This window comes from Ursus americanus, chromosome 28 (assembly GCF_024610735.1).
Source record: "Ursus americanus isolate L20-20 chromosome 28, mUrsAme1.1.p, whole genome shotgun sequence".
Taxonomy (NCBI): domain Eukaryota; kingdom Metazoa; phylum Chordata; class Mammalia; order Carnivora; family Ursidae; genus Ursus; species Ursus americanus.
This window is the reverse complement of record NC_142154.1, coordinates 29,050,977-29,075,255: the sequence shown is the minus strand read 5'-3', so window position 1 is coordinate 29,075,255 and position 24,279 is coordinate 29,050,977. Positions and strand designations below refer to the sequence as shown.

The 24,279-nt window shown below is 48.0% G+C and overlaps 1 protein-coding gene across 2 annotated transcripts; it reads left to right on the top strand.

The window, feature by feature from the left end:
- The first annotated feature begins 13,713 nt into the window (after positions 1-13,713).
- On the top strand, positions 13,714-19,215 carry LOC123790681 (cytochrome P450 1A2). Of its 2 annotated transcripts, none has more exons than XM_045795195.2 (7): positions 13,714-13,815; positions 14,634-15,464; positions 16,001-16,121; positions 16,592-16,681; positions 16,943-17,066; positions 17,974-18,060; positions 18,785-19,215. In XM_045795195.2, the coding sequence occupies exons 2-7, from the start codon at positions 14,646-14,648 to the stop codon at positions 19,080-19,082; spliced, it is 1,539 nt and encodes a 512-aa protein (XP_045651151.1). In that variant the 5' UTR covers positions 13,714-13,815; positions 14,634-14,645; the 3' UTR covers positions 19,083-19,215. The 2 variants fall into 2 exon arrangements, with proteins under 2 accessions (XP_045651151.1, XP_087712913.1); XM_087856787.1 differs by having other exon boundaries at positions 13,778-13,815; positions 14,637-15,464.
- The last annotated feature ends 5,064 nt before the right edge of the window (positions 19,216-24,279 follow it).

Here is a 24,279-nt window from a genome sequence, read left to right as displayed (position 1 = left end):
ATGCCTAATCAGGAAATGCTCCAGGAGCTGTGAGAAGGCTGAGACCCTGGGGTGGGGACAGGTAAGGGGCTCTGTGGGAGGGTAGACTAAGAAGAGTATAAGAGGGGGTGTTCCACCTTACGCCAGTTAGAATGGCAAAAATAGACAAGGCAAGAAACAACAATTGTTGGAGAGGATGTGGAGAAAGGGGATCCCTCCTACATTGTTGGTGGGAATGCAAGTTGGTACAGCCACTCTGGAAAACAGTGTGGAGGTCCCTTAAAAAGTTAAAAATTGATCTACCCTATGATCCAGCCATTGCACTACTGGGTGTTTACCCCAAAGATACAGACGTAGTGAAGAGAAGGGCCATATGCACCCCAATGTTCATAGCAGCAATGTCCACAATAGCTAAATCGTGGAAGGAGCCAAGATGCCCTGCAACAGATGACTGGATTAAGAAGTTGTGGTCCATATATACAATGGAATATTACTCAGCAATCAGAAAGAACGAGTTCTCAACATTTGCTACAACATGGACGGCACTGGAGGAGATAATGCTAAGTGAAATAAGTCAAGCAGAGAAAGACAACTATCATATGATTTCTCTCATCTATGGAACATAAGAACTAGAATGATCAGTAGGGGAAGAAAGGGATAAAGAAAGGGGGGGTAATCAGAAGGGGGAATGAAACATGAGAGACTATGGACTATGAGAAACAAACTGAGGGCTACAGAGGGGAGGGAGGTGGGGGAATGGGATAGGCCGGTGATGGGTAGTAAGGAGGGCACATATTGCATGGTGCACTGGGTGTTATACGCAACTAATGAATCATCGAGCCTTACATCGGAAACCGGGGATGTACTGTATGGTGACTAACATAATATAATAAAAAATCATAAAAAAAAAAAAGAGGGGGTGTTCCAGGCCTGGGCAGGGGGCATGGCAATGAAGAGGCATGGTAGGAGGAGGCTGGCGTCAGGCTGTGGGGCAAGAGTGGGGTGTGAGTGGATGTGGAAAACTGGGACTTGCCTCCCAGTGTGTCTTCACATCCCACCACACCTGCGCCCTGAACCCTGAGCACCTTCCCCTCTCCTAGCTGCGCCCAGACAGCCAGGGAGATTGAGGTTGCTGGATCCAGGGCTCAGATGGGGCACCCCTTGGCTCTCTGGCTCTTCGCTACTATAGTTCTATAGTTCGGGCTGACAACACTTTCCCAGGATAGCCTTGGTCTAAACCTGCTGAACAGACATAATTATTCAAAGTGCCTTCTTTCACTCTCCAGAGAGTGCTGACTTGTACAATAAATTATATGGTTTCCCCAGTGTTAGTGGCCATCTGAGGGGTTTTGTGTGCCCAGCATTCTCTCCTCTTGTGGCAATACCACTTCGATTGTCCTTTGGGGACCACTTCCTTCCTCCTCTTAGCTAGTAGGTTTGGTAGAACTGGCCCCACCTCAGGCTATCAGGTCAGGCCACTGAGAGCCTTACAGAGGTTTTTATGAAATTGTTGGACAAGAGAAGTTCTCTTTTTGCCAGTGGTGGCTCAGCGGATTAAAAAATAAATCTGGGGCTACTGGTGGCCATGTTTAAAGAAGGCCTACTTCAGAATGATGCCCATTCAGGCGGAGGCAGAGCTGGGAGACGAGGGGAGAGAGGGAGAATTGGCGACGTCGAGCACCTCGGTCCAGTTATTCCTGAAGCCAGTGAAATTCACCCGCAGAACATCGCTAGTACCCGAGTCCGCATCACCACCGCCTCCCCTTTTTCCTCTTTCCTCCTTTTTCCATTCTTCTTCACCTCCTCCTTTTTCCCTTCTTCCTCCACCTCCTCTTTTTCTTCTGCTAGGAGTTGGGGTTGGGGACTTGAAACCAAAGAATTGTAACCAAAATCTGCCTGCCAGAGAACTCTCTGAATGATTAAACCTTGGCCCTTGAGGCTGACCCTAAGACAGCCTGGGTGAGTTGGACAGAATCCTAAGAAGTCACTCCTAGTAGCTTCCTTGTGGCCTGCCCCTGGGCCCCAAATGCCACCATCAGCACCTAGGGGGAGGCTAATTCTATCTCCAGAAGATGCCACCACGGTGTTGAGGAGCTGTTGGTTGGTGGGGTCTGGAGGGAACCCATGCGGGAAGCAGAGGCCATCAGAAGAGTGTGTGCTCCTCGTGTGCTGGGAGCAGAGCTCACTGTTCTGCTGGCTGGGGCAAGCCCTGAGAAGGAAGTGGCCGTGGCCAAGTCCCGGTGCCCCATTTCCACAGCTTCTAGCTGAGGAAAAGATACCTTCCTCTCGCCAGGTTCAGGACAGAACAAGGTGAAGTTTTCAGAAGGAAGCTGATGAGGAAACAGTGCAAAGCCCTTCCAGATGTGGCTCCTATTAGCTCTCTGACCTCCTCATCTGTGACCCTTCCTTCCCCTGGCTCACTCCTCTCTATGAGCACAATTTAGAGAGGCCGGTAAGGGACAAGGCAGCACCCCAGGGCTAACAACAGCAGGGCCAGATTTGGCGAGGAGACGGAACAGAAGACAGACCACAGAGAAGGTAGCTGTCAAGAGTCTCCACAGAGGGAGCAGTGGCCCTCATAGAGAATTGCAGCTAGCATGCAAAGACCCTGCAGGGAGAGAGCCTATGTACTCTGACCTCACTCTGTTCATGCCCTCTCATGGCCTGCTGGTGCCTTCCATGGACCCAACTGAAAGCCAGAGAAAGAGAAACCCATTCCTGTAGCCCACAAAGTCAGCCCTCCAAGACCGAGAGTGAAGAAGGGTGGAGAGTAGGACTGGAGGGGCAAGTGGAAGCTATCCAGCACTCTGCCTCAGGGCCTTTGCACTTGCTGTCCTCCCTCCCCCTGGAAACTTCCTCCCCAAATCTTCCTGTCTTACTTCCTCGTATATCATCTTTTCAATATGCCTTCCTTGATCATCCTGTGCAAAACTATACCCTGACTCCCAGTCTACCCCACTTCTCAACTTGAGTTTTATTTGTATACATACAAACTTCAAATATACTCTATATTTTATTATGCTGTGTATGGTCAATGTATCTCAACTAGAACGTAAGCTCCAACAGAGTATGGACTCTTGTCTGTTTTGTTTTGTTCTGTTTTTTTTTTTTTTAAAGATTTTATTTATAGGAGCTCCTGGGTGGCTCAGTTGGTTAAGCGTCTGCCTTCAGCTCAGGTCATGATCCGAGGGTCCTGGGATAGAGCCCCACATCGGGCTCCCTGCTCAGTGGGGAGTCTTCTTCCCCCTCTCCCTCTGCCTGCCATTTCCCCCTGCTTGTGCGTCCTCTTTCTCTTCTCTCTCTCACTCAAATAATTTTATTTATTTATTTGAGTGAGAGAGAGAAGAGAGAGATTTTATTTATTTATTTGAAAGAGAGAGAGTGCGAACAGGGGAAGGAGCAGAGGGAGAGGGAGAGGGATAAGCAGACTCTGGACTGAGCACAGAGCCTGATGCGGGGCTCCATCCCACAGCCCTGAGATCATGACCCGAGCCAACAGCTAGAGTGGGATTCTTAACTAACTGGGCCACCCAGGCACCCTCTCTTGTCTGTCTTGATCAGTGTTTCATCAATAGCAAACTGGCACACTGTGGGTGGAGAATGCATATTTGTTACATAAGTGAATGGAAACATGCGAAACCCCCAAATAGGAAAACACATCTAGTTTTCAATAGCAGAAGCCTAGTGAAATTCTGGGTCTTTGTACACAGGGCACCAGGTCCAAGGTGGTCAGCCAAATGGACCTCCACCCCAGATCCTTTCTTCAGCACCTGCTCAGTGAATGGCAGTCATTCTGCTCCCAGAAGACAGGCCGTCAGGCACCGTCCCGCCTTCAGAAGCTCATCTCAGCCTGGCCCAGATCAGACATCCGACCTTATGCCTCCTTCACTTCCGTCCAGGGCCAGCATCTGGGCAAGGCCACATGGTTGACCAGATGGCCATGGTCACCAGAAGTCCTCAATTTCTTTCTGTGTCGAAGCTTCCTGTTTCCTCTCAATGGGGCCACGATCAGGTTCCCCATGATAATCGGCAGAGGGCAGGCTCTGCGGTGGCCCCCAGCAGAAAGAACTCTGCAGGATCCGGATGAGAGACCTCCAGAGACTTCTGTGTTTTGATAGGTGGGGAATGGCTGGGAAGGTGCAGGCCTGGGAAACGACACAGAGAAGGCTGGGGAGGGGGGAGAGTGCCCGCGGGCTCTGGGCTAACTCTAGAGGGCAGGGGAGGTGAAGGCAGACCTTCTTTTTCCTTTTTCTCTTCTTCCTTCAATAGCAATGGATATGATTAATTTAGACCCATAGTATATGTCTGAGTTTGACTCATTCTCCTCAGGTTGGCAGTTGCCTTTACTGTTGGGGGAGTGTTTGCCAAGCCAGCGAATTGTGAAAACAGCTTTGCAAGGAAATGTTTGACCTGCCGAAGGGGGGGGTTGGGCATGCTCAGGGGAATGCTCTGATTCCCAGTTAGAGATGCCTTTTTATATATAAACACCGAGGTCTGCTGAGAGCGAATGTTCTCATCATCTCATCAAAGCAAGGCCTCTGCTTTGTCAGCCAAATGCTCCTGGATGACCTCCCACTGTCTCTGGCAAGGAGGTGGTCTCATTCAGACCTATTGGGGCACAGCCTGGCTGCCCCAGCAGCCAGGGCCTGGGCACCCGACCAACTAAGGAATCTTTTCCCAACTGCCCCACCACTTGCAGGCACCCAATGGACTTTCCCCCTCACCTTGAGTTCTCCTCCTTCCTAACACCCTCCTCCACGCCCGTTTTGGGCAAGTATTTTCCATCTTCCTTTCCCGAGCTATGTGCCTTTGGAGGAGGCTGACCCCAGCCCCCCAGCCTGAAGTAGTGGGTCTTGGCGGCTCTGCACCAGTCATTGTGGCCACAGTTGCCTTGCTGGTGACTGGATTAAACACAGATCTGTGATAGGATTCTGGCCAATGATATGGAGGAGGAATCTGGTTCATGATAGGAATCTGGTTAAGAAAGACTGGTTAAGGGGCGCCAGGGTGGCTCAGTCGGCTAAGCATCTGCCTTCGACTCAGGTCCTGGGATCGAGTCCCACATCAGGCTCCCCGCTTGGTGGGGAGCCTCCTTCTCCCTCTGCCTGCAGCTCTCCCTGCTTATACCCTCTCTCTCTCTCTCAAATAAATAAATAAAGTCTTCAAAAAAAAGACTGGTTAAGGGGCACCTGGGTGGCTCAGGCAGTTAAGCGTCTGCTGTGGCTCAGGTCATGATCCCAGGGTCCTGGAATGGAGCCCCATGTCAGTTGGGTCCTTGCTCAGCGGGGAGTCTGCTTCTGCCTCTGTCCCTTCCCCTGCTCATGATCTCTCTCTCTCTCAAAAAAAAAAAAAAAAAAAAAAGACTGGTTAATGATAACAACGCATCACAAAACCTTCAGAAAGAAAGGAGAATGTTTTTTGGACCATTTGTGTTGTCTTGTGTGTGAAACAAGGTCCAATTGAGGCGGCTGCCAAGGGGCCTGGGAGGAGCTGAAAGTCAAGGCCACTGCTCTTCCTAAGGGTGCTGGGTCCTAGACAGTGCCTGCACCACGGGCCAGGAAGACAGAGGCTCCCAAGGGCCTGGGACAGCCCAGCATGCCCACCAAAGCCTCGTGGCCAGCAGGGAAACAAAAGCCAAGAGCAAGTGATATGGTGGAGAGAGACTGAGATGCTGCTAGAGTTTTTATTCCCCAAAATAAAAAATAAGGAATGGCCATCAGGTATCTACAAGTGGTGGGGCAGGTGGGATAGGGTCCCTAAGTTTGTCGAGTGGCCCATCACTGGCTGGTGGGGCAGCGAGGCTCTGCCCCAATAAGTCTGAATGAGACCACCTCCTTGGCAGACACTGTGGCAGCACATCCAAGAGCATTTGGTTGACAAAGTTGTTTGTTTGTTTGTTTGTTTGTTTGTTTACTAAGAGTAATTTTATTATAGCTGGGATCAAATACTTTCTGGAACACATTTGTGATTGTTTACTGAAAGCCGCAGGAAGGACAGGGGAATTCCCTTAATGAAAAAATGCTTCAGGTAAACTATTCTGAAAACCAGGGTCAACTGGGACAACTTTTGGGAAAGTCTTCTTCACTCTGAAAAGGAATACATGGCAAGATGTGCAGTCTTGTCCCTCTGGCCCTTGTCATGTCTGAATGTGATGGCTGGAACTGCAGCAGCTATCTTGTGACCAGAGGGAGCCAGCTTGGGGCAAAAAGCTGAGGTTCCAAGGATGGTGGACCACAGATTTGCAAAGAACCCATTTATTATTCAGGGTCTTTGCAAGAAACAGGATCCATTCAAACTGGGTCATCGGGGAGCGTTTAATAATGATGATTTACAAAGGTGTGGGCAGGGTTTGGGGAAACCAACACAGGATAGGGTGGTACCATACAATTAGTAATAGAGAAGAGCCCTCACTCTCTTGGGCTGGAAGCGACAAGAAGAAGGAGGTGTTTCATGGACCCAGAGAGAGACTAAGGAGAGGAGGACTGCCTGGCAGGAGCTGTGGCCTACCATAGTGACTGTTGTGACCTGTGGAGTAGAAGTACCCCAAGTTCATTCTCTTCCCACCTTCACATCTCATGCTAGTGCCTCTCATTGACTGAACCCAACAAGGAGTCAGAGGATGGAGGGAGCCCACTGATACAGTCTGCTGAGGTAAGCCTCTCGGTGCACAGAGCAAGGGTGGGGGTTGGGTCTGGAGGACAAAGAAGAGTTTCAGTAAGTCTGCAATGATCTCATTCATCTGTTTGCCTGCTTGTTGTCAGTCTCCTCTGTGAAGGCAGGGCCTGTCTTGTTCACTGCTGTAAGTTTTCTTCCAGAACAGTGGCTGACAGCACAATTTATGCTCAAAGAATATGGTTGAACATCTGCTAGTGACAGGCACGGAACTAAAAATCGAGTGAATAAGAACACGCTTGCCTCAAGTTGTCCCATCTAGAGAGGGCAAGGGAAACCAAGCAATATGACACTGGAGTGTTGGTACCATGAGACAGCCATGCCCAAAGAGGAGGATCTGAACCAGAGTAAGGGTTCAGGATGCCCCAGAGGAGGTGGGCCTGGGGCTGAGGTTGGGAGGATTTGCTCTCCTGGAGACATGAGAATCCTTTGTCATTAATGCATCCCAATACCACAATATAAGTAAGCTTTTCTTACCTGGAAGCAGTGCATTTCCTGGAGGGTTGTTTGTTGACTGGGGAAGAAGGTTGGGAGGAAGGTAGGGTGTTCCAGGCAGAGGGAACAGCATATGTGAGAGCACAGAGGCAGAAAGCTGGAGGAATGAGAAGCTGCTTCCTATGACTGGTGGGAAAGCTGTGTGAGGAGAGGCTGTTGGGAAATGAGGAGAGAAGGGAGCAGGAACTGGCTCCCATGCTGAATGAGTTGGAACTTTGTTTCCAATGCCTTAAGAAACTGCTGAAGGATAGGAAGGGGGGATGCTCAGATTTTTAAAAATTATTTAATTAATTTATTTCTTTGAGAGAGAGAGCACAGAAGGAGAAGCAGACCCCTGCTGAGCAGAGAGCCTGATGCGGGGCTCAATCCCGGGACCCTGAGATCATGCCCTGTGCTGAAGGCAGACGATTAACTGACTGAGCTCCCCAGGTGCCCCAGGACACGCTCAGATGTGCAGTTAAGCAAGTTCAGGTGGGTGGCGATGTGGAGCACGGATTGGAGAGATGAGCTGAGGAGGGAGCCAAGAACTGTGCCGGCCAATATGGCAGCCAGGAGCCACGTGTGACTACTTCAATTTAAAATTAAATGGAATTCTGAGGCAGCTGGGTGGCTCGGTCGGTTAAGCTTCTGCCTTTGATTCAGGTCATAATCCCAGGGTCCTGGGATTGAGCTCCACATTGGGCTCCCTGCTGAGCAGGGAGCCTGCTTCTCTTTCTCCTGTTCCCCCTACTTGCGTTCTCTCTCTGTCAAGTAAATAAATAAAATCTTTTAAAAAATAAAATTAAATGGAATTCAAGTTTCTGCTCTCAATTGCACTAACTAACCACATTTCAAGTGCTCAATAGCTGCATGTGGCTTGTGGCTACCCTATCGGACGGCACAGACATACAAAATTTCTAGCACCGGAGAAAGCTCCGTTGGACAACATTAGCCTACATGTGGTGAGATCAAGTAGGAGGTTCCTGCAAAAGCCCAGGCGGGAGACGGTGCTGACAGCCTTCTGCAGACAGTGCCACAGGAATGGAGAGAAGGAGTGAGACCCAAGAGGTATTTAAACAGTAGGATCCTGAGAATTCTGATGGTGGTGAATGACAGAAAGAGACTTCCAGGATTCCCAGGTTTCTGGCTGGGTTGAGGATCAGAGGGAAAGTGCGTGTGCAGGGAAGTAACACGCTTCATTTGGGCACGATGAGGATGCTGTGAGTGGGGGGCCTCGGGGTGGATATACGCAGCAGGTGATTGGATGTCCAGGACTGAAGCTCCAGGTCCATATCTCATAGAATCGAGACGCCCTAGATTTAATTTAATGTGTCCAGCAAGGTCCTCCTTCTCCGCCAGGTCTGGGCACAGAGACAAATGGGATTCAGCCCCTGCCTTCAAGGAGCCCACAGTCTCGGCTGGAGTTTGGGTTAGACAATGGGCCAACCAAAAACCACAGTTCCTTGTGACCAGAGCCGTGGCAGAAGTGAGAATGGAATGATGAGAGGCACAAAGAAGGACTTACCCAAAAGGAGCAGAAAAGGGGCTGTCAATTACTGAGTCCTGACCAGCAGCCAGATCAATGAATGAGCACTGAATAAATTTGTTGAGTGACCCAGGAGTGCCCTTCACCCTTCCCCTCACCTAAACCTTAGCCATGCCCTGCGTGCTCCCCCTGGGATCCTATCCTCAAGATAGGATTGCTATGACGCTAAAACAGAGATGGCTGACATTAAGCACACAGCACAGAGCTTAAGGCATAGCAGGTGCTCAATAAATTTTAACCATAAGGATTATTGCAAGTTCCATAAAACCGATGCAGGAAATGCCCAAAGCAGAGTCTTCACAAAGTTGCTGTGCCAGTTAGCATTTTTACTTGGGAACACGAATTGATTCAACAAATCTTGTTCTGAATGCATGCCATGTGGCAGTCCCAGTGCTAGGAACTAGAGATAAGAAGAGACGCAGAGGCTACCTCGACCTTTAAGTTCACAGTCCAAAGGAGAGGCAGCACGAAGGGTGATGTTAAGGAGGCAGTGTGGCGCCTGTGGTAATTCAGAGGAGCAGCATGGTGACAGTTGAGCAGGGTATAGAATGATAGACAGGAGCTGGCCAGAAGACACAGGGTGGGGGGATGAGTTTCAAGCAAAGGGATCAACATATGGAGAAGACGATGGGGGTGGGGCAAGGGGATCATGGGGGTGAACAGAGCCAGAGCAAGAGCTGCTGCTGAAGCCTTTGGGTGTTAAGCGAGGGAGTTTGGTTTTTATCCCGAAGTCTATGGGAAGCATTGAGGAATTTTAAAAAGGGAAGTAGTCAGTACACACTCCAGAATGGATACAATTAAAAATATTAAAAATATTCCATGGTGGAGCACCTGGGTGGCTCAGTCGGTTAAGCATCTGCCTTTGGCTCAGGTCGTGATCCCGGGGTCCTGGGATGGAGCCCCACATCGAGGTCCCTGCTCAGTAAGGAGCCTGCTTCTCCCTCTCCCTCTGCCTGCTGCTCCCTATGCTCGTTCTCTCTCACTCTGTCAAATAAATAAATAAAATCTTTTTTAAAAAAAAAGATTCCATGGTAGTAAGCATGAGAAGCATGGACCCTCATACATATTGGTTCAAGTACGCTGAAAAATTGGTAGACTCTAGTAGCACTGGACATATGTCTAGCCTGTGACCTAGCATGTCTTCTCATCGGTCTATACATAGCAGAAATACATACAAACACGTGTGCAAGGGGCACCTGGGTGGCTCAGCCGGTTAAGCATCTGACTTCAGCTCAGGTCATGATCTCGGGGTCCTGGGATAGAGCCTTCCATCGGGCTCCCTGCTCAGCGGGGAGCCTGCTTCTCCCTCTACTTCTGCCCCTCCCCCCTGCCCATGCTCTCTTTCTCTGTCTCGGTCTATCTCTCTCCCAAATAAATAAATAAAATCTTTTTAAAAGTCTATTAATTTAAAAAAATTCCACAACCAAAAAAAAGAGTACACACAGCATGATTTCATTTATATAAAGAACAAAAACAGTCACAACTCATCTACACTATTAGAAATTGGGGTTGTGGTTACCCTTGGGGAGGGCACAAAGGGGATTTCTAGGATGTTGGTAATGTTCTGTGTCTTGATCTGAAGGCTAGTTATGTGGCTTTGTTAAATCTATAAAAATTCATCAAGCTGTACATGATAGCTGCACTTTTCTGGATGGATCTTGTAATTTAATTAAAAGTTTTAAGCTTTTTATCAAAAATAAAGGTCAATGGTCTGTCATGTACAAGTTCAAATATTTTACGTAGATACTCCATCCTCAAGGAGGGGGAGCAGAACTCCCCACTCCATAGGTGTGGGTCGCTCACAGTGACTTTCTTCCAAGAGCACACATGGCAAGGGGCAGAAGGAGTGACTCACCATGCAGAAACTAACAAACACAACTTCGGCCAGCTGATCAAAGCCAACATCACCCAGCCTGAGTCAGGCTGACAATATGTAACCTTGACATGATATGACTAAGATGACACTTTACTTCTTGCTCTTCCTACAAAGAACCCATAACCCCAGCCTTATCATGAAAGAAACAGACAAATTCCAGTACTGGGCATCCTACAGACTACCTGACTGGTACTCTTGAAAAACTGTCAAGGTCATCAAAAACAAAGATAGTCTGAGAAATGTCACAGTCAGGGGGAGCTTAAAGAGACACGACCACAGTATAATGTCATGTCTTCCTTGATGGGATCCTAGAACAGAAGACACCAGGCAAAAGCTAAGGAGATCTGAATAAAGTATGACTTTAGTTCATTGAAGAATGAGAGCAAGAGAGAGGAGAGGGAGAAAGAGACAGAGGTAGAGAGGAGAGTGAGGAAGGGAAGGAGGGAAGCAGGGAGGGAGGGAAGTGGGGGGGAGAGAGACACAGACAGACAGAAAGAAAGAGAGAAATAGTTTTCTGTGAAACGTAGCCTCAGATCTTGATCATTTTATTGTGTGAGCTGAACCCAGTAGAGACAGACAGAAAACAGTTGTCCTTTATCTCAGCTGAGGTCTTCAAATGTGCTCCGCAGCTCTATCGGACTTCCCAAACTTGCCCCTTGACCTCAGCTCAGTTTGACCCCACAGCTTTCTCATTTTCAGGAATTAGAGAGCCCAGTCCAATCTAAATCAAAATTGCCTTCTCACATCCAATTTAGGGTGAATTCCCAGCCTTCTGGGGACCCAACCAGCCCTAGTGGGAAGGGGAGAAGTTTGCTCTGTTTCTGTATTCCTTCCTTCCACACCCTCCCCCCCACCCCTTGCTGGCCTCTCCATCAGGGAGGATGAGGGGGGAGGGTGCTGGAGGAAAAGCCAATCTCTTTTCATCTGGCTGGTGCTGTGTGTCTTCTCTCTGGGTTAAGGATGCTTTATGTAGCAGATGTTCCACTGCCAGCTTTTCATCAAGTGCCTTAGAGTCCCAACTGTCCTCCACATCACAGAGTCCCTAAGTGGCTGATGGGCTGGCTGACAGCTCACTCCCACAGGTGCCCCTCTCCTCTACAGTGAGGTCCCATGTATGCAGCGTAGGTCCCAACCCTACAGGATGTCTACCTGGCTCTCGGAAGACTCATATCCTGGTACTGCACCCCACTCTGGTCATGCAGGCTACCCTTGCTGCCCCCACCATTCAGCTGCTCCCCCCAATCCAGGGATACTTTTCAAGCAGGTATGTAGCGTGCAGGTCCAGGTACAGTCTTCTGAAGGTTTGGGACTCAGCTCTAACACGCTGCTCTGGGACCTAGAACAAATCACACCACTTCTCTGCGCCTCTATTACCCCATTGTAATATGAAGATAGTATTAAATTCCCTTCCACAGGATTACTGAGAATGTTTTCCGTTCGTACATGTAAAGCTCTTAGAACAACTGGGCCCATAACTATTAAGCTTTATAAAGTATGTGATAAACATGCAAATGGCATAGTTCCCCTCCCCATTCTCCAACCCACCTGGACTCCTGTCTGGGAGGGAGAGGCCATTCTCCCCTCTTGCAGGTATCCCACTCTCAAAGCTAGGGTCTCCTGGACTCACCTCACTTGGCTCCTTGAGCCCTAGAGTTCCTCTTGCCTTCCCCAGGGGAGGAGAGAGAATCACTATGGAACTCCTTAGCAAGCAAGAGCCCTCTTGCTACCTTAAAGCTCCTGTACTTTCACTGAACGCCCGCCTACCTTCCCCTGGGACCTCGGATAGCTGACATTTGCCATATTTACTCTCTCTCCTCTCAATATACATACACACATGGACGTACACTTCTAAACAGACTCATTTATTTTTTAATTTAAATTCAGTTAATTAACATATAGTGTATTATTAGTTTCAGACGTAGAGGTCAGTGATTCATCGGTCTTATATAACACCCAGTGCTCATCACATCACATGCCCTCCTCAATGCCCATCACCCAGTTACCCCATTCCCCCACCCACCTCCCCTCCAGCAACCCTCAGTTTGTGTCCTATGATTAAGAGTCTCTTACGGTTTGTCTCCCTCTCTGATTTCGTCTTTAAACAAAATCACTTAAAAGTAAGTTTTATAGATTTAACAAAACCATGACATGCTACAACATTGATCTCCTAAGATTGCCTGCAATATCCTCCCACGTAACTGCGATGCTATGTTCACAGCTAAGAAAATCCACATAAGGGTCGCCTGGTGGCTCAGTCGATTAAACATCTGCCTTTTGGCTCAGGTCGTGATCCCAGGGTCCTGGGATGGAGCCCCCCCACAATCCCTCCTCCTCCTTCTCCCTCTGCCCCTCACCCTAGTTGTGCATGCTCTCTCTCTCTCAAATAAATCTTTTTTAAAAAAGGAAATACACATTAATTCCATAATATTTTCTAATCTCCTGTCCATGCTCATGTGCCTCCAATTGTCCCAAAAATGTCTTTTGCAGATTTAAAATATGTTTTCTTGAAGTCCAGCGTCCAGTGAAATTTTACATATAGCATTTGGTTGTTCTGTCTCTAGGCTCTTCATTCCAGACAAGGACCTTTTATTTTTTAATGACATTGACTGTTTTGAAGAATCTAAGTCAGTTGCCATGAGGAACAGCCCACAGCCTGGACAGCCTTCGTTTGATTTTAAGTTTCTTATCATCTCTTACCAGGAGGGAGGAGGGCTAAGGGGTCACCCTTTAGAATGCAGGGTTCTTCTCATCTCTTGTTTTCATATTAAGGACTTGGGCTGAAATTCAGGAGTGGCCAGAGCATGCCTGTTCCCTACCTGGTTTTGCGGGTTGTCAGAGGGGTGCTACAGAGCACCCTCCCTGAGAGGAGCAGATCGGCCTGGTCTGAGGGCTCAGGCAGGGTCTCTCCTCATGCGGGCAGTGGGAAAGGAGCCTGGAACAACCCAGGAGACTTTTGTTCCCAGCACCCTGCCCTACCCCGGAGAGAAAAACGTCTATTGATCCTGAACCCTGAAAAGAGCTGGGCATTCCTCCATCGGGACATAGCACTTCTTTCCTGGGCCCTGGGTGGCAGGCGGAGCTGAGGGATCATGGCGCAAAGCCAAGGGCTGACCCTTCCAGCTTCATTTGGTAACTTTGATATCAGGTGACCAGGATTGCAGGGCCAATCTGACAGAGGGTGGTATTTATAAAAGGTCATCTCCCCCAGAGCCAGAAGCTCTGTACCAGCCTCCACAACCCCACTGATCTCAAGCACCCGCCTGGACAGGTACCTTTCTTGGGTTCATTTTCCAGTCCCTGGGACTCCTCCCCCGCCCTCCCACCGCCAATACATCCTGGAAACCAGAGGAGATGGAGGAATGAAGGGACTCTGGGTTAGGTGTAGGAGGCCTGAGTTCTAGTCCTTCCTGCCCGACATCAGACCTCACTTTCTCCATTTTTCAATTGGCAGCTTGGACTGGGCCATCTCTAAGAACCCTAAGCATGATTCAAATGGAGAGATGGGGAGGGGTCCCCACCTGGCACGAGGGCAGCCGTGGCTCTAGCTGCAGCCAAACCTCAGCCTCCAAGATTGTGAGGGGATGGGGAAGAGGTGCTCTTCTTGGATGTGGTCAAGGTCCCTGGGTGGGACCTCGGTGTTGCTGGCCGGGAGCAGCTCCCTATTCCCTGGGTAGGAGGAGGTATTAGCAGGAAGCCAGCATTGGCAGGGACCTTTGGCATAGTGCCCAGCATAACCCTGAGCTGGGGGCCGGCAAGGGTGCTTCCCTGTTTGAAAGTGTCAGTTGCCTCCACTCCAGGCTTAGAACTGGAGACCGAGGTGGTGGGCAGAAGGGAGGGTCAGGGCTCGAAGGGCAGACCCTCGGGTTGAGCATTCTGAGGTTCCTTTCCAGGCCTCAGATTCTGCGATGCTCTCAGGGTGAGCTCCCGGGACACAGGACCCAAGGTGGATGTATCTTAGTCTTTCTGGTGTCCAGCTGGGAGCCAAGTACCAAGCATATGCCAGTGTTTATTGACTGAGAGAGTGAATGAATGAGGGAATGAATAGCTCCATCTTGACACTCAGCCTGGCTCCTCCTTCTTCCCCAGTAGTTGGTACAGATGGCATTGTCCCAGATGGCCACCGAGCTCCTCCTGGCCTCCGCCGTCTTCTGCCTGGTGCTCTGGGTGGTCAGGGCCTGGCAGCCTCGGGCTCCCAAAGGCCTGAAGAGCCCCCCGGGGCCCTGGGGCTGGCCCCTGCTGGGGAACGTGCTGACCTTGGGGAAGAGCCCGCATCTGGCGCTGTCGAGGCTGAGCCAGCATTATGGGGACGTGCTGCAAATCCGCATCGGCTCAACGCCCGTGCTGGTCCTCAGCGGCCTGGACACCATCCGGCAGGCTCTGGTGCAACAGGGCGATGATTTCAAGGGCCGGCCCGACCTCTACAGCTTCACTCTGGTCACAGATGGCCAGAGCATGACCTTCAACCCAGACTCTGGACCAGTGTGGGCTGCCCGCAGGCGCCTGGCCCAGAACGCCCTGAAGAGTTTCTCCACTGCCTCGAACCCGGCGTCTGCGTCCTCCTGCTACCTGGAGGAGCACGTGAGCAAGGAGGCCGAGGCCCTCCTCAGCAGGCTGCAGGAGCAGATGGCAGAGGCGGGGCGCTTTGACCCCTACAACCACGTGCTGCTCTCGGTGGCCAACGTCATTGGTGCCATGTGCTTTGGGCAGCACTTCCCTCAGAGCAGTGAGGAAATGCTCACCCTCATAAAGCACAGCAATGATTTTGTGGAGATCGCCTCCTCCGGGAACCCTGTGGACTTCTTCCCCATCCTTCAGTATATGCCCAGCCCCGCCCTGCAGAGATTCAAGGCCTTCAACCAGAAGTTACTGCGGTTCCTGCAGAAAATTGTCCAAGAGCACTACCGGGACTTTGACGAGGTGAGCCCAGGGTGCTGGTGGTGAGGGGGCACCTGGGTCTGGCTCCTCTCACCCAGCCTCCAGGTACACACACAGCTGGTGTGCTGCCAAGGCCTAGGAAGGCTCTGGAACGTCTTGGATCAGCTGCACTACCTGGAACCAATCCCTCTCCCTCTCGGGTCTCAGCTTCCTCATCCAATTGCGTCCCTCTCAGAGTTGCTCAAAGCCGCCGAGATATTTGCCTGTGAACGGGGCCCTGGCAGAGTCCTGCAACGTGGGGGGCTGTTATCATGAGAAGGCTTTTGTGCGGTAGGAAGCTGAACCCTCACAGAAGCTAATCTGCAGCTCAGGTGGCACTTGGCTTCCCAGTACTCCCCCCAACGTCCTCCTTTGAAATTGGACCCCTGGGGTTATTGGGAGGAAGGGCACCCAGGGCTGCTACCAGCTCCCCCCTGGAAGCCCAACTTACTGCCTGGAGGTCGGGTGGGAGTGCCATATGGGGCAGGGCAAGGTCCGACCTGGAAGTGCCAGGGTGCCCCAAGCTTGTGTCTCCACAGAGCAGCGTCCAGGACATCACAGGCGCCCTCTTGAAGCACAGTGAGAAGGGCTCCGGAGCTAGTGGTGGCCACATCCCCCATGAGAAGATCGTCAACCTTATCAACGACATTTTTGGGGCCGGTAGGAACCAGACCCATGCCCCTTCCGTGCACCAATGCCTGCTGTTCACCCACAGACTTGCCCGGCCCGAGTCCATCCAATCATTTGCTAACCACACACCAGATGGTGCAGGGCAGACACCTGGCCCATGTTCAGGGTCTGAGTCTGGGCCAGGCCCACAACTCCTGGTGAAAATTCAACTAAGCCCCTCTCTGCCTCTGGGCCTCAGTTTCCCCACCTGAACAATAAGGGGTTCTCTAGCCTGTCAGTTTCAATCCCTGTAATTCCAGCAGCTAATTATGAAACTAGTCACTCAAATTTGTGTTGAGGAGACTGGGTCTCTGCCCTCGGGAAACTCATGGGGGGGTGGAAGATGTAGGGGGAAAGAGGCAGAGAAAACAGTGCTTGGTACCTAAGTGCTGGGTGCTTAGTAAATGCTGGTTTCTTGTTCTTGTCTTCCTCCCTTCCTCACCTTGCACCATGCTGCCCAGGATTTGACACCATCACAACAGCCCTCTCCTGGAGCCTCATGTACCTTGTGACAAACCCTGAGATACAGAGGAAGATCCAGAAGGAGCTGGGTATGTGGTAGAGATGCACAAGCTGAGAGAAGACTTGGGATCCCCAGGTCATTTCTTCAGTGTACATATAGCTGTTTTGTGCCCACTATATGTCAGCCCTCGGCGTACAGTGGTGCCCGCCCTGGCCTAGAACATGCTGGGGGTAGGGTGGTTAGTGGGCCTCAGATATAGAACAGGTATAGTACCACGTAATTGGGGACTTAGATGCCATGGAACAGTCAGGGCAGCCCTAAGCCTTGTTTGGTCTTCCGTGTTCTGCAGACACAGTGATTGGCAGGGCCCGGCGGCCCCGGCTCTCCGACAGACCCCAGCTACCCTACATGGAGGCATTCATCCTGGAGATCTTCCGACACACCTCCTTTGTCCCCTTTACCATCCCCCACAGGTAAGGCCAGCTTATTCTGCCCTGCCACCTTTGTAGTCCTCACCATGTTTCTTCCTCCCATCTTCTCAGCCCTGGCCCTGGCTCAGACCTTGGCCTCTCATTTCTGGCCATGTCACCAAGTTCCTCATAGACCCTCAACCTTTAGGCTGCCCCTAACCAGTCCAACCATGATCAAACTACCCAGCTTTCAGGAGAAAGTCACACTCCTGACCTCAGCTCTCCTTCACCTCTGCTCACGTTCCCTCCCTGCAAGTACCCTCACCCCAGCCGGGCTGGCCTCGCTGCACCTGGCCAGCATGACGCAGTCAACCTCCAATTTTGCTTATGCTGGACCTTCTGCCTGGAATGCCTTCTAACCTCTTCTCCCACTACCAGAATCTTATCCTTGCCCGAGGTCAATCCTGACACAAACTTGCCCTTCACTAGCGGGCTTTCCTGACTCATCCAGCTGGCACAGCTTCAGTCTCTGATAGATTGTAGGACTTTAAGTCATTTGTTCTTGGTTATGTCCTGGGATGTTAACAATGTCAAAAGAGTTTGTGAACATTTACTTCTACCCACATGTTGGTCTAGTTAGTTCCTCAGCCAGGCTGGGAACTCCCCAGGGCTAGCCCAGACTGCCTGTTCCTTGGCTCCAGAGGATGGCCAACTGCACAGCTGGACACAAACAAAAGTTCAGTAAACACTTGTCGAAGTTGAAGAACAGGAAGAACAGGAGCTGAGGAAGGGGAAGGATAGTTTCACCCCCTCCCTGCTCCTGATATCCCCTCCCAGTGTAGTATATGGAGACTATGGAGATTGTGATGGGCAAACTATTGGGGTGAGGTGTAAGTAGGAGCAAGTAGCTCCCAGAGACATGCTCCAGTCTTCCTGCCCTGAGCCTGACAGAGCCCTCTTCCCTCCTCAGCACGACAAGGGACACGACACTGAAAGGCTTCTACATCCCCAAGGAACGCTGTGTCTTCATAAACCAGTGGCAGGTCAATCATGACCAGTGAGTATAACTCCCCCACTGAAAAATACATGAGAGTCAACAGACAGGAAAGCTGTTTGTCCCCCTAGGAACTGGGTATAAATAGAGGAATGGGGCTTCCATTGCTATATATGCTCTGCTCTAAGTAGCAAAATTTAGGTCCATGTTTCTCAAACATTCATGTACATAGGAAATTACCAGAAGGTTGATTAGATTAAGGGGCCTCATCCCCCAAGATTCCACTTTGGTAGGTAAAGTGGAGTACCTCAGGTGATTGTGGTGTCCATGGCCCAGCAACCTCTCCTTGGAAAATCCCACTCTAGCCTATAGGTAGGGGGACCATATAATTTACCATCCAAACTGAGGCACTTCTGAATGTGAAACGGGATGCTGTCAACAATTACTCCAAAACAATAAAGCATAAACCAGGATGTACTGCTGATGCTCCTTGTATATTGAGTGGGATGGAGATAATGTTTTCCTTCTTTAAATTTCTTTTAGTTGAAGCACTATTTCTTTAAAATAACAAATTGATACAACAAAGTACCATTTACAAGGCCAAGCATTTTAGAGAGAGCTTTGTAAAAGAAAAAGCATGAAAGTACAGTTTGGTTCCTCTCTTCATTCTCTTCTCATTACTCTCAATCTATTCTAACATTTGTGCCATCCACAGAAGTCTCCCCCAGGCTTTTTCTCCCAGGGTCTCCCCCGACCAGAAATCCCATCTCCTCTGTTCCTCTTGCAGAAAGGTGTGGGGGGATCCATCTGAGTTCCGACCAGAGCGATTCCTCACTGCTGATGGTACTGCAATCAACAAGACCTTGAGTGAGAAGATCATGATCTTTGGCATGGGCAAGCGCCGGTGTATAGGGGAGGTCCTGGCCAAGTGGGAGATCTTCCTCTTCCTAGCCATCTTGCTGCAGCAGCTGGAGTTCAGTGTGCCAGCAGGCGTGAAAGTAGACCTAACCCCCATCTTTGGGCTGACCATGAAGCACACCCACTGTGAGCATGTCCAGGCACGGCCACGCTTCTCCACCAAGTAAAGGCACCAGCATACCAAGGCAGAGGGAGGAGTAAGGATCACCCATGGGTCCTCAGCCCTTGTTTTTTGTTTTTTTTTTCCTTTTTCTTAAATAAAATCTTTATGGAGGTATAATATACATACCATACAATTCACCCTCCAATGGCTTTTAGTATATTCACAGATCTTTGGGCATTCCTGGATCCAGTTTCGACATGGGAGGTCCCCACACACACACCACCAAGCAATTCTCAGACACCAACAGGGTGTCCAAGAATTCAACTCCATTCTGACACTACCTACCCAGAGATAGCATGACACTTCACAGGTTAAGGGCTAAGTCCTGTAAAACTGCCCCTCACCCCTGACTTCAGTTGCCAGTCACAAGCCCCAGGCTGTTACCTATACTTCTGATCAACCAACTTCAGATTGGAGTTTCCAGTGACCTCCTCATTAGGTTCTTTAATTTGCTAGAGTGGCTCACAGAACGCAAAGAAACACTTAGGTTTACCAGTTTATTAAAGGATATGACAAAAGATATGAATCAATAGCCAGATGAAGAGATACACAGGGTGAAGTCTGGGGAAGGGGCACGGAGCTTCCATGCCCTCTCCAAGCACCCCACTCTCCCCACTCTCTGTGTGCTCACCAACCTGAAGCTCTTGATCCCAGTCCTTTTGGGATTTTATGGAGGCTTCATTGCATACTCAGGACTGACTAAGGCTTTGGCCATTGGCTGATTGATCCTTCAGCCCCTTCCCCCTCCCTGGAGGTTAGGGAGTAGGACTTATCCAACACTCTCATCACATGGTTGGATCTCCTGGCAACCAGTTCCTGCCCTTGAGTGCAGTCCAAAAGTTACCTTCATTAATATAACAAAAGACACCTTCATCACTCTCAACACTTAGGAAATTCCAACGGTTTGGGGAGCTATGAGCCAGGATCCGTGGACAAAGACCAAATATATATGAGAAATGTATTTTGGTCATCTGAATGACCAAACATATTTCTTATAAATCACAGTATCACAACAGAGTTGTACTACCACACCATAATCAATTTTAGAACCTTCTCATTAACTGGAAAAGAAATCTCATACCAGTTAGCAGTCACTCCCCATTTCCCCTTAACCCACTTCCATGTCCCAGCAGTTCTAGGCAACTACTAATCTACTTTCTGTCTCTATAGATTTACCTACTTTGGACATTTCATACACACGCAATTATATAAGAAGTGGTCTTTTGTGACTGGTTTCTTCACTTAGCATAATGTTTTCAAGGTTCATCCATGTTGCAGCATGTATCAGTAAGCCCTGGTTTCTTGAGTCCTAAGAGTAAGCCCAGGTTTGTTTCCTCAGTCATTGATGGGTACATTGTTCTCTGCTCTCTCTTCTCTCCTTTCGGTTTGACCCAAGTCTTTGAACACTTGTAGGGACTATGAGGGAAGGGACCCACCCCTGTGGGCCAAACCCAGATGGCTGAATGGGGATCCCTCATGTCCCATCCTCAAAATATCTGATTTCTCACAAGGCCTTGATTTGTTCATGCACAGCTCGGGGAGTATAAGATCCCCAGGAGTGCTTGGGTTATCTGAAAAAGGCCCAGGTCTCATCAAAAGGCCCTATCAAAAGAATGAAAGCATAAGCTACAGAATAGGAGAAAATGTTTGCAAATCATATATCTGACAAGGGATTGATATCCAGAATATACAAGGAAATTCTACAAATCCACAGGAAAACAAACAACTCAGTTCAAAAATGGGCAAAAGTCTTGAATAGAGTTCTCTAAAGAAGATATGCACCTGGACAACAAACACATGAAAAGATGTTGAACATCATTAGTTATTAGAGAAATGCAAATCAAAACCACAGTGAGATACCACTTCACACATGCTAGAATGGTTATAATAATGATTTTTAAAACCAGATGGTTATAAATATAACTTGTTATATAAAGATAAGTGGTTACCTCATTGTAATCATAAGGCAAAAATCTATGGTAGGGGGCACCTGGGTGGCTCAGTCGGTTAAGCATCTGCCTTCAGCTCAGATCATGTTTTCAGGGTCCTGGGATCCAGCCCCCCATCCAGCTCCCTGCTCAACAGGGAGCCTGCTTCTCCCTCTCCCTCTGCCATTCCCCCCACTTGTGCTCTCTGGCTCTCTCTCTCTGTCAAATAAATAAATAAAATCTTTAAAAAAATCTATGGTAGATGTACCAAAGATAAAGCGAAAGGAACCCTAGCACACCACTACACAGATGCATACATATTATACATAAGTTAAGAAAATACAGAAAATTAGTAATTGTGGTAAGTACTACAAACAAGACTGTCCACTCACTCTTAGGTGTGTTAATTCCTATAAAAGGATGAATGGTTGAAATGAACTTCATGTGGTAGCCATTTTTGCTGCCATTTATCTAGTATCAGCTGTAGTACTGGTCTCGCACTGTTTAATTCTGTTAATATATAAATTTTGCTAGTAGTACATCTTTTTTAAAAAAGATTTATTTATTTATTTCAGAGAGAGAGGTGGGGAGCACCAGTGAGGGGAGGGGCAGAGGGAGGGAATCCCAAGCAGACTCTCCACTGAGCACAGAGCCCAAGGTGGGGCTCAGTCTCATGACCCCAAGATCACAACCGGAGGAGAAGTCAAGAGTGGGATGCTCGGCCGACTGAGCCATCCAGGTGCCCCACTAGTAGTATATCTTGATCCAAAACTACAATGATGGAATATAGAGTTTGGAGAATGGCAGATATTCACATGTTTGTCCACAAGTAAATTAGTAAGACCAGACAATGGAAAAGTACAGGCCAATTTCTTTTCATACAATCTAGTTTAATATGGGTATTGAGCCCTTAATATGTGGCTAATCCAACTTGACATGTACTATCAGTATAGAATACATTCAAGATTTTGAAGATGTACAAAGAATGTAAAATATCTCAATTTGTATATTGGTGGAAGTATATCTTTGATATAGTGTGTTAAAATGCTACATTCAAAATTAAAAAAAAAACAAAAACAAAAATAAACACACCACTACAGAAAATCATCAAATCACAAGGGAAGAGAGCAAGAAAAGAAGAAAGGAGCAGAAGAAATACAAAAAGTCACAAAACAATTAACAAAATGGCAATCGGTATCAATAATTATTTTAAATTTAAATGGACTAAACTCTTCTATCAAAAGACACAGAGTGGATGAATAGATAAAAGAAACCATACCTATCTATATGCTGCCTCCAAGAGACTCATCTCAGATAGAAGGCCACACACAGACTGAAAGTGAAGGGATGAAAAAAGATATTCATGCAAATGGAAACTAAAAGAAAGTTGGGGTGGCTATACATATATCAGACAAAAAAGACTTTAAAACAAAGACTATAATAAGAGACAAAGAAGGTCATTACATAATGATAAATGGGTCGATCCAACAAAAGGATATGGCATTTGTAAATATGCACCCAACATAGGGACACCTAGATGTATAGAGTAAATACTAACAGACCTAAAGAGAAAAATAGATAGTAATACAATAATATCAGGGGACTTAGATACCCCACTTCCATCAATGGAGAGAACATTCAGATAAAAAATCAATAAGGAAGCACTGGCTTTTAATGGCATCTTAAACCAGATGGAGTTAACAGATATATACAGAACATTCCATCTAAAAGCAAGAGAATGTACATAAAATACTTTTTAAAAACGGTTTTATTTATTTAGGGGCACCTGGGTGGCCTAGATGATTAAACATCTAATTGCTTCAGTTCAGGTCATGATCTCAGGGTCCTGGGATTAAGCCCTGTGTCGGGCTCCCTGCTCGATGGGGAGTCTGCTTCTCCCTCTCTCTCTACCTCTCCCTCTTTGCTCTCTCACTCTTGTTCTCTCTTTCAAATGAATAAATAAAATATTTTTAAAAAATTTTTAATAAAATTATTTTATTTATTCATTTGAGAGAGAGAGCATGAGCCAGGAAAGGGGCAGAGGGAGAGGGAGAGGGACAAGCAGCCTCTCCACTGAGCATGGAGCCCAACTTGGGGCTCAATCCCAGGACCCCAGGATCATGACCTGAGCTGAAGTCAGATGCTTAACCAACTGAACCAGCCAGGTGCCCCAGAACACTCTTTATGATAGATCACATGTTAAGCCACAAAACAAGTATTAATAAATTTGAAAAGATTGAAATCATATCAAGCATGTTTTCACAATGGTATGAAACTAGAAATCAGTTACACGAAGAAAACTGTAAACTCACAAATACATGGAGATTAAACAATGTGCTCCTGAACAACCAACGGGTCAAAGAAGAAATCAAAAGAGAAATAAAAAAAATACTTTAGGGGTGCCTGGGTGGTACAGTTGGTTAAGCATTCAACTCTTGGTCTTGGCTCAGATCATGATCTCAGGGCTGTGAGATCCCACCCTGGGTGGGCCTCCATGCTCAGCACAGAATCTGCTTAGATTTCTCTCTCCCTCTTCCTCTACCCTCCCCTGCATGCATGCTCTTGCATGCTCTTGCTCGCTCTCTCTCTCAAATAAATAAATAAATAAATCTTAAAAGAAAATACCTTGAGACAAATAAAAATGGAAACACAACATACCCAACCTTATGGGATGCAGCAAAAACAGTTCTAAGAGGAAAGTTCATAGCAATAAATGCCTACCTCATGAGACAAGAAAATCTCAAATAAACAACTTAACTTTAGACCACAAGGAACTAGAAAAATCAGAAGCCCAAAGTTAGTAGAAGAAAGGAAATAATAAAGATGAGAGTGGAAATAAATGAAATAGGGACTAAGAAGACAACGGAAAAGATCAATGAAAAGATACGCAAAGCTGACAAACATTTAGCTAGACGCATCAAGAAAAAAAGAGACTCAGATCAATAAAATCAGAAATGAAAGAAGAGACTTAACAACTGATACAGCGGAAATACAAAGAGTCGTAAGAGACAACTATGAACAGTTATATGCCAACAAATCAGACAACATGGAAGAAGTGGGTAAGTTCCTAGAAACACGTAACCTACTATGACTGAATCATGAAGAAACAGAAAATCTGAACAGGCTAAGTACTAATAAGGAGACTGAATCAGTCATCAAAAACCTCCCCACAAACAACAGTCCAGGACCAGATGGCTTCACTGGTGAATTTTGTCAAATATTCAAAGAAGGATTAATACCAATCCTTCTCAAACTCTTCCAGAAAAGAGGATG

Excerpts from the sequence above, each read along its gene's own strand:
- LOC123790681 (XM_045795195.2), top strand. The coding sequence starts at position 14,646 with ATGGCATTGTCCCAGATGGCCACCGAGCTCCTCCTGGCCTCCGCCGTC. Across the intron at positions 15,465-16,000 it reads ACTACCGGGACTTTGACGAG|AGCAGCGTCCAGGACATCAC; the intron begins GTGAGCCCAGGG and ends GTGTCTCCACAG. Across the intron at positions 18,061-18,784 it reads TGGCAGGTCAATCATGACCA|AAAGGTGTGGGGGGATCCAT; the intron begins GTGAGTATAACT and ends TTCCTCTTGCAG.